Source organism: Colias croceus, chromosome 16 (genome assembly GCF_905220415.1).
Source record: "Colias croceus chromosome 16, ilColCroc2.1".
NCBI classification, from domain to species: domain Eukaryota; kingdom Metazoa; phylum Arthropoda; class Insecta; order Lepidoptera; family Pieridae; genus Colias; species Colias croceus.
Window position 1 is genome coordinate 7,649,842 of NC_059552.1, and position 15,937 is coordinate 7,665,778.

Consider the following 15,937-nt stretch of genomic DNA (forward strand, 5'->3'; position numbering starts at 1 on the left):
ACGAACAAAAAAAATAATTCTTAACCATTCAGAGCCGTCTTTATACCTTCTATTCTTTAACAATAACTTATCAAATATTTATACAAACTTGCATGCATGTCGATATAGGCACGTACTATTAAATTCACTGCATATAATTCCCGTTAAATGCCTAACACAGTAATCGATCCATGTACGCTAGCCGAGGAGAAAGTTAGCAGTCGGATAAAACTACATTTATTACTATTGCATATTCATAGTACCCTTAGGCAGTTACCGACCACTATAACCTGAACCCCACTGTATGAACAAGATGTATGAGATTGTATTAACATTGGAAGCGTCAAGGGTCAAGCTTATGTGGCTGATGTACCGCTCCTTTTATAGTGAATGTCCCAAGCTAAGAGCTTTATTTGCTGCGATTTTTTGGTTTTGTTGATAATATTCATTGGGTGAATTTTATTTATAAGGTACAAGAGTAAGCATGAATTATATTACGCAATAAAATTAAGATTTAAGTGTGTGATTTGTTTTCAACATAATTATAAAATAACAATAAATAAGTGTCCGCTGAGAAATGTTATTTCACAAAGATTCTCATAAATTGTGTTGTGTCGAGGCAATTTCTACATTCACTTCATTAACTTCAAAGAATTGTAAATGTATGTAAATTATGTAAAGTTTAAAGGACTGAAATTAATATTCTAGCCTAGATCATACATTCACCGTGGGACCGAAATCCAGTATCCATTTGTATATTCAAGTGAAGGTAAGATAACTACTACAACTATTCTAAGACACGCCTTGTGTCGCAATTCATAACTCAATATTATAGTATTAACATTGTTTCATAATCTAATAATAATAATTTATATCTAAGAAAAAAGGGAATTTAAAAAACTCAAATAAAACAAAGAGAATTGATTTTAAAAACTTCGCGCGTGTTTTAATAAATAAATAAATAAGTCTATTTACATGAAATAAATAACTTAACTAAAACGGTAGTCATACGACCGTCTAACAATCAACGTAATTTGGTTTTTATTAATTTAGAATTTTACAGATCACAAAATCGAATATTAGAGAACAATAAGTCGCCGTCTCCCCATGCAGCCCGCTCGAGGAGCGTGAGTTATTATCCCCATACAAATGGCCTCCTACATCATATTATACGCAACGCATCGCAAACTTATAACACGATAAAACCGTAGTCCCATTGCCAAGTGACAAGGCATTCATCACCCGACACCTGAAATGCATCCCAAGTATGCGTCGCTCGACGTCAACCCCCCTGATCGCTTTTGTACATCTTCCCACTGTCCCAAACTTTGAAGGACGAGCTGGGTTCGGGAGCTCGTGGACTACTCGTATAGTTAGGCGGTAATCTCGAAGGAGATAAGAAACTGCCGTACGATAGAGAGGAGTTGACGCCGAGAGATGTATCCAATGTTGAGTAATACCCAGAGGAAGCTGCTGACGGTGGCGGAGGTGCCAGAGGCTGCGGCACTCTACTGGCTTCCGCGTACGCGTCTAAATGAGTTCTCACAAGAGAGGCAAGTTCGCCATAATTCGTTACCGCCGCTCCGGCACCCGCCACTCTGTACAGCAACAACCTCGCTTCCCCGAATAAACTGTCTAAAATTTTACCTGTCGTGAAGAGGACGATCGCCTTCAGACAGGAGTACTCCGCCGAGTCAACGTGGAGCGCTTTCAGCTTCTCCACTTGCTCTTGGAAGATTCGTATGTGGTCCATAAACGCCACCACCCGGTCGGCCGCCATCGGTGACGCGTGGAGACCGGCGGCGGCAAGTAAGGGAGCCACGTGGAGCGGCATTGAACACTGGGACGCGTTTAGAACGAACAGCTCGGACCAAACGAGCCTTAATAACGCGACTTGGTCCGTCACTTGAAGTTCAGGAAAGAAGGGGATGTTTCTCGCCCATTCGACGGCGGAGAAGAGTAACCTTGCGGCTAACTCGCAAATATTATCTATACCCATGACATTAGTAGGTTGCACACATTGGCCGTATCGTGATGTCGGATAAGGTTCTGCTCTGAGGAGCAGAGAAATGTAGGAGGAGAGGTAGGGATGGCTGTTAAGCCCAGCCGCTGGGTCACCATTCGTGAGGGCGAATTGACCCGGTAAGGCTAGACCGGCGGGTTGCGTCGGGGGAACTCTGCCTCTTTGTACAGCTGCAACAATAGAAAACAATACATTAATGTTTAGCACGAGTATAAGATATTTAGCAATGGTAATTTAAATATTCCAACATCAACAATTACATTACGTAAAAGAGTAGCCAAAAAAGTTACGCAACTGTCCACCGAACGTCAGGAATTGTAATGAAATAAAACATAGAACATAGACAAGTTATACAGCTATTCAACAGTAGATTGCAATTAGCATGTAAGCACAAGATATTATATTATGGTCGTAATGGCTCAGTTTATGACTTCACTAACAACTGTCGAAGGAGTTGGTCGCGAGAATTAATATTGCTTCATATTTGGTACTTTGGCGTGTCATAATAGTGCGATAAAGGAATTACAACTAACAATGACGAATACAGGAACGAGAAAATTTGAATAAGTTATACTTTAAAATCATAAAATCTTTATGAAGAACTATTTTTGATATAAATTTCTATGAATTTATTTTCATAATTTATCATTGTTTTATCATGAATTACTATTTACTACAGCTATTATATTAAGCAAATTAAATGCAACACCAATTCTAAAAATATCGAGTACCTAGATAGAGTATTTAAAAAAAAATGATAAATGATAATTTATTTGTACGTTGTTTTAACAGTTGTTAATTAAGTTTTATGGAACATTTTGAAATTGATAGTTCTTAGTGTAAAGGAATAAAAAAAAGAGAACTTTTTGATAACTATTGACACTAATTTCGGTATGTAGTGCGCGCGTATTATTTATAGATCACCGAATAATCCAAATTTGGTAACAAAAAATAATCACAAGTTGCGTCAAAATGTCGTGATGAGTCCACTTGCTACGGTCATTTAAGTATGGCCGAGTATAATGCGTTTTAAATCGTCATGAAGCAATATTTGACCTTATGACCCCGTAACAGGTTGTTTCGGTATTACTTTCCGTTTTAAATGCGATTTTGTGAGCTAAATATCGACTATTTCAAATCTTAATTTAATGTGCTAAAACGATTATGTACGGATCGCTTTGGTTGTATAATGTTTACGTTTTTCGATTCATCCTATAGTGGTTTTACAGTTTTTGTTGCAAGTCATTCTTACTATATTTTTCCAACCTTTGCTTTATATTAGTATATCTATGTAGATATACGATACATCAATAAAAACGAGCGTACCTATTATATCGACCGTTGATAACTTTTAATTTCTCGTTTTGTTTAAAAAATTTTTTTTCCTATTGTGATCTGCAATCAGTCGCAAGACTTTTATCAGATGAGGTGACTTAAAATTGTTTAAAAATGTAAATTGATTAAGAAGTCGTGAAAAAAAGAACACAACTACGAGATCCCGTTTAGCCGGCCCTTTATAAATCTTATAGATACCTTCATAGAACATACTAATTCAATATTGTTGTTACTTTATCGACACACAATGATAGTATTAAGTTCCCGAAACCAAATACGGAATAAATTACCGCTCACAAGTCACAACCAAATCTGTTTTCGATAAGTACTTAATCATCGTGATAATATTTTTAACGACAAAGATATCTCTTACTATTTAAGCTAACGATGTGTTTACTGGTGATTTACAGTTTTTTTGAGCTCGTGAAATCGCGTCGAAAATACATTGTGGTTTGAGTTCAGATGTTTATGTATTTATGTCCAGTACAATAAGGATAAATGTGTTTTATTTCTATTTTATTTGTAACGGACAGTTATTTGAGCAAAAAGCAAGTCGTGATATCGAATCGTGAAGCAAGTTTGTATCCGAAACGATTCGTCGTGGTAACCGCCGCTTGATTGAGTACTAGTTCCGAATTGGACGAAAATACTTTGAAAAAAAATAAATAAAAAAATATTGCTTCGAAATGTCAAGTGCGTCAGGTATGCGGCGCGCGCACGTTTCGTCGACGCGGGAAGGAATGGCGCGCAGCTGGCGCGAATGCGCGCGCACGCGCTGTACTTTTTTAATTTACTTTTTTTCGACGATGGAAATACTGCGTACAGCCACAATGTGCTGTCAGTTTACATGAGTTGCTTTTTCAGTTAAATTGTGGTTGCTTTATTTAAGTACTTCGAATGAGCGCGGTTAATTTTTTATGACAACGCCTGAATGATGAATCCAACGTTAAATAACAAAAAAAAAAATTGCTTCAATAGGTTATCTTAATACTGTAAGCAATGATTTCAGAAATCACAAAATATTGAAAGAACCGGTCGTTAAAAATAAGTACAAAAACACAACCATATTTACAAACGTTCCCACGCAAACGCCAATCTCAAATCATAACGCACTGTTAAATCATCCGAACACGAAGTGTTACATCAACAATTCAATTAAAGAGTATGTAATTCCGTCTGAATTAGAGTAATTGCTGGTGTGATTATCCGGTTTCGAATGTAGGCTGCGGTGTCTCCCACGCCGCGTCGACACCTAGTCTAATAGCACGTCATTATTATCTGTCGATAGATCGGAACATCACTATCTAATCGATGGATTGCTTATGCTTTGACTAATTATTATACTTTTAGTTTAGATTTAATCTTGCAATAATCTATATTTTTAAGTTGGTCGTCAACAGTTAATATTATTATTAGAATTGATTTTAATCAAAATCTTTTGTACAAGAACAGATTTTGTCAAATTTTAACATGTGCATTAAACAATTTATTAAACCACTGGAAAAAGTTAATATTATTTTTTAACTAAAATAATACGTCAAGAACTTCAACTCGTCAATAAAACTGTTTCCACGTCAGACAATTCCTTTATAATTGCCCTTATAACAAGACTAGCTGGTGCGTTGTGCGCGGGCTGCAAGCAGCCCGCGAGCCCCTTTTGCCCCTGGGTTGAAGCAATAGGGCAGTCATTAGAAAATGTGTTAGAATTCCCAGTCCATTTGTAATTTTCTGCTAACAGCGATTCCACAGTCAATCGGAAGTGCTTATAAATTCCCCATTCAAGTATTTTCCACTCCGGGAGGCTGTCCACCTTCGAGGGAGCGTAGTGCGCGGGCTGCAAGCAGCCCGCGAAGCATCTCAGGGCAGAAATCTTCAGTCATTTGAAAATGCATTCGAATTTCCTATCCATTTGTTACATCTCCTAACAGCGATTCTAGAGTCAGTCGGTAATGCTTATAAATTCCCCATTCAAATATTTTCTATTCCGGGGGGCTGTCCACCTTCGAGGGTGCGTGGTGCGCGAGCTGCAAGCAGCTCGCGGCTCATCCCACGGCAGAAATCTTCAGTCATTTGAAAATGCATTCAAATTTCCTATCCATTTGTTACATCTCCTAACAGCGATTCTACAGTCAGTCGGTAATGCTTATAAATTCCCCATTCAAAATTTTCTATTCCGGGGGGCTGTCCACCTTCGAGGGTGCGTGGTGCGCGAGCTGCAAGCAGCTCGCGGCTCATCCCAGGGCAGAAATCTTCAGTCATTTGAAAATGCATTCGAATTTCCTTTCCATTTGTAACATCTGCTAACAGCGATTCTACAGTCAGTCGAAACTGCTTATAAATTACTTATTCAAATATTGTTAAATTTTTGAAACGTCTTATCGATAGCGGGCAGTGACTTTTCATAATAAACTGTTCAAGAGTTAACCTAACACGCTCGTCGCTTCGCTCCTCGCTACCTATTTGAATATATAGGCCGGCCGCTGCCGCGACTCGCTCGCTTCGCTCGCTTGGCTCGTGCGATAGGTAGTTCAAAAGTTAACCTAACACGCTCGTCGCTTCGCTCCTCGCTACCTATTTGAATATTTAGGCCGGCCGCTGCCGTGACTCGCTCGCTTCGCTCGCATGGCTCGTGTGGTAGTTCAAAAGTTAACCTTACACGCTCGTCGCTTCGCTCCTCGCTACCTAAACTGCTTATAAATTACTTATTCAAATATTGGTAAAATTTTTGAAACGTTTTATCGATAGCGGGCAGTGACTTTTCATAATAAACTGTTCAAGAGTTAACCTAACACGCTCGTCGCTTCGCTCCTCGCTACCTATTTGAATATTTAGGCCGGCGCTGCCGCAACTCGCTCGCTTCGCTCGCTTGGCTCGTGCGGTATGTAGTTCATAAATTAACATAAAACGCTCGTCCCTTCGCTCCTCGCTACCTATTTGAATATTTAGGCCGGCCGTTGACGCGACTCGCTCGCTTCGCTCGCTTGGCTCGTGCGGTAAGTAGTTCAAAAGTTAATCTTACACGCTCGTCGCTTCGCTCCTCGCTACCTATTTGAATATTTACGCTGGCCGCTGCCGTGACTCGCTCGCTTCGCTCGCTTGGCTCGTGCGGTAGTTCAAAAGTTAATAAATATTTTCTACTCCGGGAGGCTGTCAACCCTCGAAGTTGCGCGGTGCGCGGGCAGCAAGCAGCCCGCGGTGCCGTCTTTTGCCGATGCTATATTCAATTACCCTTCCTACTATGGAAATTTCCATACAAAATTTTCGAAAAAAAAAATTTCGCTTTTTAGCAAAAATTTTCATATAGCTGGAAGACGACCAAGTTTTTAAACATTTTTTACCTTGGTGACCCCAACCTAAGTGCCACCAGTTCAGAGAGCCGTTGAATTTCGTGATGTATGGAAAATGGAAACCGGGGGTCGGAGAGAAATTCTGAGTATGCAGTTTTGTAAATCTGACCAATCAAAGCACAGAAGTCAATTTTCAGACCGATCGTGACGGAACCGGCGCCACCATCTTGCTTTGAAAAATTGGCCATTTTTTGAAAAAAAATTGCGTCCAATTTGAAATTTCTCGATTGCCCTGGTAGCACCCCATCTTCCTGATCATTTTTTTGTTCTACACCCCCCACCTATCTCGCGCCGTTTCAGAGAGCCGTCGAATTTTGCGTTGTATGAAACTCGGAAACCAGCTATGGAAACTCGATTATGAGTATGCCAACTTAATATGCGACTCGATTAAAGCCCCTGTGCCAAGTTTCAGCGCGATCGGACCAGCGATGGCCGTTTTAGAATTTGTATGGCGGCGGCCATTTTTTCCGCCATTTTGAATTTTTTTCACTATCTGTGGTAATTGCTCGAGGTCTACTACAAGTTTAGTTTGAGCACCCCAGATGTAGCTGCTACCGTTTGCGCGGGCCGTTGACCGTCTTCGAGAGATGAGGGAAAGTTTAAGATTTCGGATTTTTCTGGATATCCTGGGAGCTGGGCGAGTACGAATGCATCATTGGTGTATTTCTCCATTGCACCACCTCGTCTAAATTTACGTTTTTATGTTTGCGCCAAAAATGGAAAAATTCCAAAATCGAGCGTCCCACTATGGCTCCCTAGTAGCGTCCCAGGGTGGTGATCATTTTTAGTTCCGGCACCCCCCACCCAACTCGCACCGTTTCCGCGGGCCGTTGGAGTTAACGTTGTATGGAAGTTGGAAACTGGGGCCCGGAGCCACTCGAACGGGGCACCGATCGATTCGCCGGCTCGAACAGAGCACGTGTGCCAAATTTGAGACGTAAGGATTCATAAACGGCGATTTTGGCAAAGTACGGCGGCCATCTTGTTTTCGCGAAAATCCCAATTTTTCCACCACCCCTGGTAATCGCCACCAGTTCCGAGCATTTTTTGTTCAGACACCCCCCCTCCAGGTATCACCGTTTTTGCGCACCTCCAGGGGTCCACTTGGTTTTCGAAGATGATCGAGATCGCTATATTTTTCCTCTGGTCACTCGGCGCACCTCTATACGATCACGTCAAAATCCCCCCCACTTTCCACGTAGTTTCCGAGAAAAGCGATGTCAGTCAGTGAGTGGTAGTGTAGCTTTATATATATATGATACTTAATGTCAAAAATAATCAATGATTTCAAGAACTAAATTCTCCGTATTATTATCTTCTATTTGATTCTGCCGCAAACCGATTTCACCGGCAAGCATGCGTTTCCCATCGAGTTGAATCAATTTTGAATTGAGCTGTGCCCCTTGCTTTGTCTCCGCTCCTATTAATCTTAGCGTGATGTACCTAGATAGTCTATAATAGTCTTCCGCGATAAATGCAGGAATATCTAACAGTGCAATAATTTTTGACCGGACCCGTTGTTCCTTGGATTAGCGCGTCCAAACACGGCTTTATAATATTACTAGATGTGCCGCGCGGTTTCACCCGCATTGCTCCGCTCCTGTTAGCATGATGATACAATATAAGCCTATAGCCTTCCTCGATAAATGGGCTATCTATCACTGACAGAATTTTTCAAATCGGACCAGTACCTAGTTCCTGAGATTAGCGCGTTCAAACGAACAAACTCTTCAGCTTTATAATATTAGTATAGATAAGTATAGATCGAATCCACCATTTCTTATTTACATATCATATAACTATGCTTACCAGTGTACCAATAAGGCTGTCACGAGCTATCGAGTTTATAGTTCCCATATTGGTTATGAATCTTATCTTATTTACATATCATTTGGACGCTTAGAATTTCTCCAAATCGGCGCCCGCGCATACTTCATCGGATTAAGTGAAAATTAAAGCTTTTTATTATAATTATGTTGGTATATATACCTTGATTAGATACTAACTGCTGTTCTGTTTGATTTTATTGATCGAAACGGTATTTTGTGTATGTTTCCGTTAAATATTGATTATTCATTAAATAGCTATTGGTGTATCTCTCGTCTCTACTGTGAAGTCGTAAAATCGACAAGCAAATGATTGACTGAATGAAAGTCGATTTAAGTATTTATTTTTCGTTTTGGATGATTCATATCGGAATCTATTATGTCTGTTGTCAAAACTTGTCTACAAGCTTTTAGGATTTAATAGATGGTTTAAGAAAGTACATGCAAAATTTATCTTAAGTTTACTGCATTAACTTTCGTGATTGTTATTAATATATAACTCAATAATGTTTTAACCTTTTACATTCATCATCATCATCAGCCCATATTATACATTCCCACTGCTGGCACACGGCCTCCTATGAGGGTACAGGCCATAATCCACCACGCTGGCCAAGTGCGTGTTGGCGGATGACACATGTCGTCGAACTTTTTAATTCTTCGACATGTCGGTTTCCTCACGATGTTTTCCTTCACCGTTCGAGCAGTGGTGATGTTACAACATGCGCAGATAAATTGAAAAATCAATTTATTTCCTGCGCGCTCGCCTGGTCTCGAACCTCGGACTTATCGATTCGAAGTCCGAGGTCTCACCACTGAGCCACCACTGCTCTACACCTTTTACATTATTAACTGTAAATTACGAATTTTTCCTTAAACAATCGCCAAATCTAAGTTTTCATTCAAAAACTGTACAAATTATGACAGAATATGAGCAATTTCTCTCAAATTGCGAAATAAAGTCTTACCACGCCTAACCTATATACGTGATCAAACTATAATACAAGTATTGTTTAATTCCACACACGTTTACAACAAAACAAAATTGTGGAAGTGTCCATTCAACTTTGAATTATATGTGCTTGATATAAAATTTATATTCGCTTGAAGGTAAATCTGATCTTGACATGAATCGTCGTTCTTGAGATCTGATGAACCGAATCTTATGACAATACACATTCTTTAGTGCATAGCTGGGTAAATTTTTATATGACCATGTTATGAATAAAAGCTTGATATGCAAATCTAATACTTTCTCGTTTAAAATATGTTTTGCTTTGACATGTTTATTGATTTATTGGACTTACAATAGCTTAAGCTGTAGTACATCGTATTTGACCAACATTTACAAACTACAGAACGAAATAATTGAATAATTTATAACCAGAGAATTCCAAATAAAGAAACAAACGTTTTGCGTAAAAACTTGATAGAAGTAAACTCTAAATTAATTATGACTGCAATCGTGTCCAAGTCGACCAATAAAACAAGTGCATTAAACAGATCCAGTAAATACATAGTTACTGGCATATAGGAAAATTTCTCACGGCCTTTAAAAATAGCCCATAAATCATCATAGACTGATCCTTACAAGTGTCATAATATAATAATAATAATTGTCCCAACACCTTAATCTATACTTAATACAGGTCCTTGTATCCTAAGTCCTAGCTAATTACTTTGACAGAGATTTATGCCTTGTCATTTACAGTATTATGGTTATGTCAGCAGAATTGATGTGGATAATCATATAAATGCTAATTTTATATTCCTCTAATTATAATGTTTGAGGAGCATGAAATATTATTGTATGACATTGCAACATTAAATTCAAAGACTTCTCAAAACAAAAACTTCTTGTCAAAAAAGTGTTAAATAGGTCACTTCATGGATTAATTGCTTTTAGATTATTCTCCTAGCAATAAATAAATCGATTAAGATTTAACTGTCTGATAATAATAAATAGGTTATCAATATTGATGCAATATGTCGCAATTTTTCTTTAGCGTTATAATTTATGTATTTGCGATTAATTGTTGGTTTTCCTGTAAATTAAGTGCATGCTTTGGTTCATGGAAGCGATCATAAAAATAGATTTACGATAAATACCTTGAATTCTTTATGTGTGTATCGTTAGATGCAAATTCTAAGAGTAATTAGACATAATATATTAAATGCTACAATTTGTTTAATTTTATTCTAAGAACACGGGGGTTCCACGTTTACAACATACTACTCTGTCAAGAAAGTACCGGGAAAATATCAATAATACACAAAAATTTTGTTATTCATCCAAATTTATTTTATCGCCTTCAAAGTATGCTCCTTCAGAAACTATACACTTACGCCAACGAATAATACAATCATCAAAACATTTTTTAAACGCTGTTTCCGAAATGGAGTTCAGTTCTCGCCGCGAATTCTCCTTTATGTCTTCTACCGATTGAAAACGGGTGCCACGAAGTGGTAATTTGAGTTTAGGAAAAAGAAAGTAGTCGGCTGGAGCCATATCTGGTGAATACGGTGGTTGCTCGATGGTATTTGTTGAGTGTTTGGACAAAAATTCGTTCACAATGATGGCCTTGTGCGAAGGCGCATTGTCGTGATGCAATATCCAAGAATTTTCTTTCCACAAAACTGGCCTTTTTCGTCTAATTTGTTCTCTTAAACGCCGCATAACGCTCAAATAATATACTTTATTTACCGTTTGACCTTCCGGCAAGAATTCCGAGTGCACAACACCGCGATAGTCAAAGAAAACAGTCAACATGACCTTGACTTGTGATCGACTTGGACGTGGTTTTTTTTGGTTTTGGTTCAGTTGGAAGACGCCATTCCGAAGCTTGTTGACTAGTTTGCATGTCAAACTCGTAAACCCACGTCTCGTCACCAGTAACAATGCGTTTCATGAATGTTGGGTCGGTATTGACTCGTTCTAGCATGTCCTCAGCGACTCTCATGCGATTGAGTTTTTGAAGAAAATTCAGGTCTTTTGGGACTAGCCGGGCGGCAACACGTATCATACCCAAATGATTACTTAAAATGGTACGGATCGACTCGTGAGATACAGAAAGATTGGGGGCCATCTCTCTCAAACTTGCATGAGGATTTTCAGTCACTATTTCCTTCACTTTTGCAATGTTAACTTCAGTTGCAGACGTTGATGGCCTACCAGAGCGAGGCAAATCTTCCATCACATCTCGACCATTTTTGAACGCTTTGTACCACTCATAAACACGTGTTTTTGATAAAGTCGATTCACCATATGCCTTCTGTAACATTTTCAGTGTCTCCGAACACGAAATTCCATTGGCGATGCAAAATTTAAGACAAACTCTTTGTTCGATGTTTTTGTCCATTACGAAATTCGCAATACACGCTAGATATTATAAAACTAAAAACAGCACTGTTTTAAATTTAAATGACAGATGCTACTCAAACTCCGCGCCAAAATGGAAAACAGTTGTACCAACCTAACAACAACAAAAAAAAAACAAAAATTTGAATTTGGAACCATAAACAAATCATTAATTCCCGATACTTTGTTGACTGAATGTAATTCCCTATTATAAGCAAGTTGTTATTCTCATAAACTTATGTTACGAAATTTATCAAATTATAGTATCAATGCATAGCGCTATATAAAAATTTCAACACAAGTAATGCCCGGTAAATATATTCATCTTTCCAACTCCTATTACTAAGTGCGTCAAATCTCATAGACCGTCCGTTTATTTATTCCCTCGTTATATCTCGTACGTCTCAACTCTCGATACAACCTGATAATCCGTTATTTATATTTACAATTTTTCAAAGCCCAGCACGCGTCTAGGTGTCGCCCGACCGAATGGGTACCATCCTTTTGTTAATCTAACGGTTGTCTCGATATCATTAAGAGATTCTCGCTCCACGACAGGCTAACATATCGCCTCCAACACGTAGATTAGACGTACATCTGTATTTTACTTAGAAAGTTTTAGAAATTCGACCCGCTGATGAATGATCGAACAATCGACACCCGACGCTTCACAATAAACGAATCGACGCGTGATTTGTTAATTCAAAACGGTAAAACAATTCGAAAGAAAGTTAAAAGCTAAAAACCGTACCGCCCACAACGCATTATGAAACCGGACACGGAAGACATCAAAACAGTACCAGATCGTAATTAAATTTATCGAAGATGATAAAATTCTTAGAAAATATGCTAAACATGTGAATAATGAAGCGATCGAGCGCGTGCGACGCATTCCGCGCTGGCGTCAGGTCTTTGGTAATTATCGACTTATAAAGCGTCCACTCGAGATTTATGTCACGGCCGGTAACGGGCAGGCAGTTTTTACAGTCGACGATGATATTATAAATAAAATAGACGTCGCCCTAGATAACGTCAACAAGGTCCTTAAACTTCAAGACCACAATGCTTAGACGTATCTGCGAAATCGTGCAATAAAACGAAAAAATGTGTACGTACTCGCTGACCATACGGCTCGTGATAATCATAATACGCTTGCAGATATGTGATTAGGTCTGGGGTCACGAAACGGTCGGCGTCAGACAGAGAAGACATTCGCCACGCTGCTCACACTTCAGAATTATCTAATAGGAGCTCCTCTTTCAAATAAACGACCGCAGGGCGCCTAAACCGCTATAGTAAACTGTGACCTCACGAAATTCTGCTGCACGATACGGACGATGATTCACGTCTAATGACGGACGGACAGACTGACATATAGAGATGCGGACGCTAGATGAATTCCAAACGTCTTCCAAACTTTCATAAGTTTACAATATCACAATATCTATAAAAGTAAATCAACGGTCGGATCTTTTAATTAACAGTATTTAATTATTTATGCATGTTATTGGCGGACATTTTGATAAATGGCCAAATCTGCAAAGCTAATTAAGTTCTAGATTTAAAAATACATATCGAATCTTGAATTTCAACGACGCGAAGACGATAAATGGCTGCTTTTATCTTTCCAAAATTTAGATTCGTGATTTTCTAAGACCTTCTTATTTCCTTAATTCTAAAAGTGTTTCTAAATACTAAAGAAATTAATGTGTTCCTATAACACTTAACACGTTTCACTGTGAAAAAATCTAGCTTAGCGTCGGGAATGCATTGCACTCAAATATTTTAAGATGGTACAGAGGGCATGACCGAAACAGGTTTCTTGCGACTACTAACGTAGTAACCAATATACATACAAACTGTGCATTACTCGGCTATTCGAGATTATGCCTTGGAGCCTGAGAAAATTTCACCGGCCAGGAAATACTATCATAAACGTAGGATGTTAAATTGTATGTAGACGAGGAATATAAGGAACATAAGAGAAACGCACTTTAGTACTAATTTCAGTTAATTGCGAATTAATGTAATATTGAAGTAGGGCATTAAATTTATGGTGAAATTAAATTAGCGGTTTATTAGTAACGGTTGAGGAAGAGTAACAATGTTACGATGCAATCATTACAAAATCTTTAAATGATATAAAATGTTTTCATGTCATAATTATTCCACAAATAGATAGGAGATATGAAAAAGCACTCGAAATTATATACCAATTTAGAGTTTCTTCTACGTAAACAATAGAATTCAATTACGTTGGACATATTAATGAAAGAATAAACCGTAATTCAAAGTTTTGATTAAAGTGATGAATGGTTTTTGAGCTCAAAACAACAGCAAAGCATACTGTACCAATAAAAATAATATACAAAGGAGTAATATACATGATACGTTATAAACCCATATTAACACAAAAGTACACACAAAAGTACTATGTCAGTAGGTTAAAACAAAAGACAACACTAACAAGATATAACGATATCTCATTAGCCCCATGGTGATATTAATTGGTAACGAAATAATATAATTATAATATTTATCGTCTTAATGAATTAAGCAATCCAGAAATTAGTAATAATTGCTAGTAATGAAAGCGCATAATCGTAAATGCAATCAAAAGTGAGATGAGAGTGACCATGCGTTGTATTGGACATCAAGATTTTATATTTAAATGAGAATATTTTATATTGAGCAATGATATAAATGAAGGTATTATGGATAACATAATTTAAAAAATATCTGACGTTTCAAATGCAGTAGATCATCAGGCAATAATCAGTGTTTAGTTCCGTAACGTTTCGTTAGTACATACATTGAAATTAAACAATTTAAGAATGAGTTTTCAATAGCGTTGTAATTCATTCAGGAGTCGAAACAAGCAACATATTATGCCCTAATTTTAATTTCATTGATTTTGAACTATTAAAAAGACAGTAAGGATAAGGAAGGAACAGATCTTTTTAACCCACTTAAAAAAGAAAAACTACGCCTGTATTCGACTCAAACTAAAACCAAGCGAACCAGCAAAACGATGGTAATCCTACCACTCGAAGATATTAGAACCGAAGAGCTAAGTCGAATAAATCACTATAGTTCGTTAGCTGTACGCCGACCGCTCAGCGGGGGACCACCTTCGATTCCCGGCAAGTGGAAACCCCCTGGAGGTGAGTATTTTGACGTCCTATATACTCGCACGTCGTCGTGATGAATGGTTTACTCATTGAGTTAAATTGGATGATATGAGTGCGTATGGTCAATCTATAAAAGTCTAAAAGACTTCAGAACTGACTGATTAGATATTAGTATTACAGGATCAGTAGAATCGACAAAGCTGTAAAGGTTAGGCTAAAACCAGAATAGTTTTTTAAATTTCCACCAGATAAAATTGGCTCTATCAAACACAGATTTCGATAAAATTTAAGAAGCAACTGACTTCCTTTCATAATTTATAAGAATTCATATTTCTCTTGCCTTGATCAACACTTACCAGTTAATTTACGTTTTTGACATACTAAAGTAGGAATTTGGAAGTACGATGAATCCCGTTCACACTTCAATAGGTACCTTCTTAGGAATCCCGGAACGTGAGAAAATTTAAGTTATGTTTCAGTAATGACAATCATACCGATGTATCACGTAACAAGAAAACACTAATTTATAATAACAATTACATGTTCTTTATTGACCCTGTTACTTTAGGTTCTAATGTTACTACCCAAACTCTTCAACACGACATACAACCTTGTTTCCAAAACTTACGCTACCGTCAAAATATATTGATAGTAATTTTGTACTAGAATATCCTGCAAATTACCAGTTTTCAATACACCACTTGCACTAATCAATGCAATATCAATCCGAATTCCTAATCCATAAGATGAAGGCGTCCGTCAAATTTTTAAAAGTTAATTATCAAATGCTCTCGCGAGTCGGGGTCCATCCATCATCCGAGGATATAAATCAGCGTAGTGATTGATAGTTGGGTATATCTCACGCTAGCTCCTTTTTTAATCCCACAAATGATTTTACACTTCGCCTTTGTGGCCCATTTCGCTTTACGACCGAATTA

General features: G+C 38.0%; 1 protein-coding gene across 2 annotated transcripts in view; it reads right to left on the reverse strand.

Annotated features, from left to right (window-relative positions):
• The window catches only part of LOC123698354 (steroid receptor seven-up, isoforms B/C), a 70,949-nt gene that overhangs the window by 36,121 nt on the left and 18,891 nt on the right, over positions 1-15,937 (reverse strand). The window contains exon 3 of one of the 2 annotated variants that reach the window (XM_045644957.1): positions 1,627-2,172. In XM_045644957.1, the coding sequence (XP_045500913.1) occupies positions 1,627-2,172 (546 nt within the window). Of the gene's footprint in view, positions 1-1,003; positions 2,173-15,937 lie in introns of those variants that run through there. The other variant, XM_045644956.1, reaches the window with a different exon arrangement.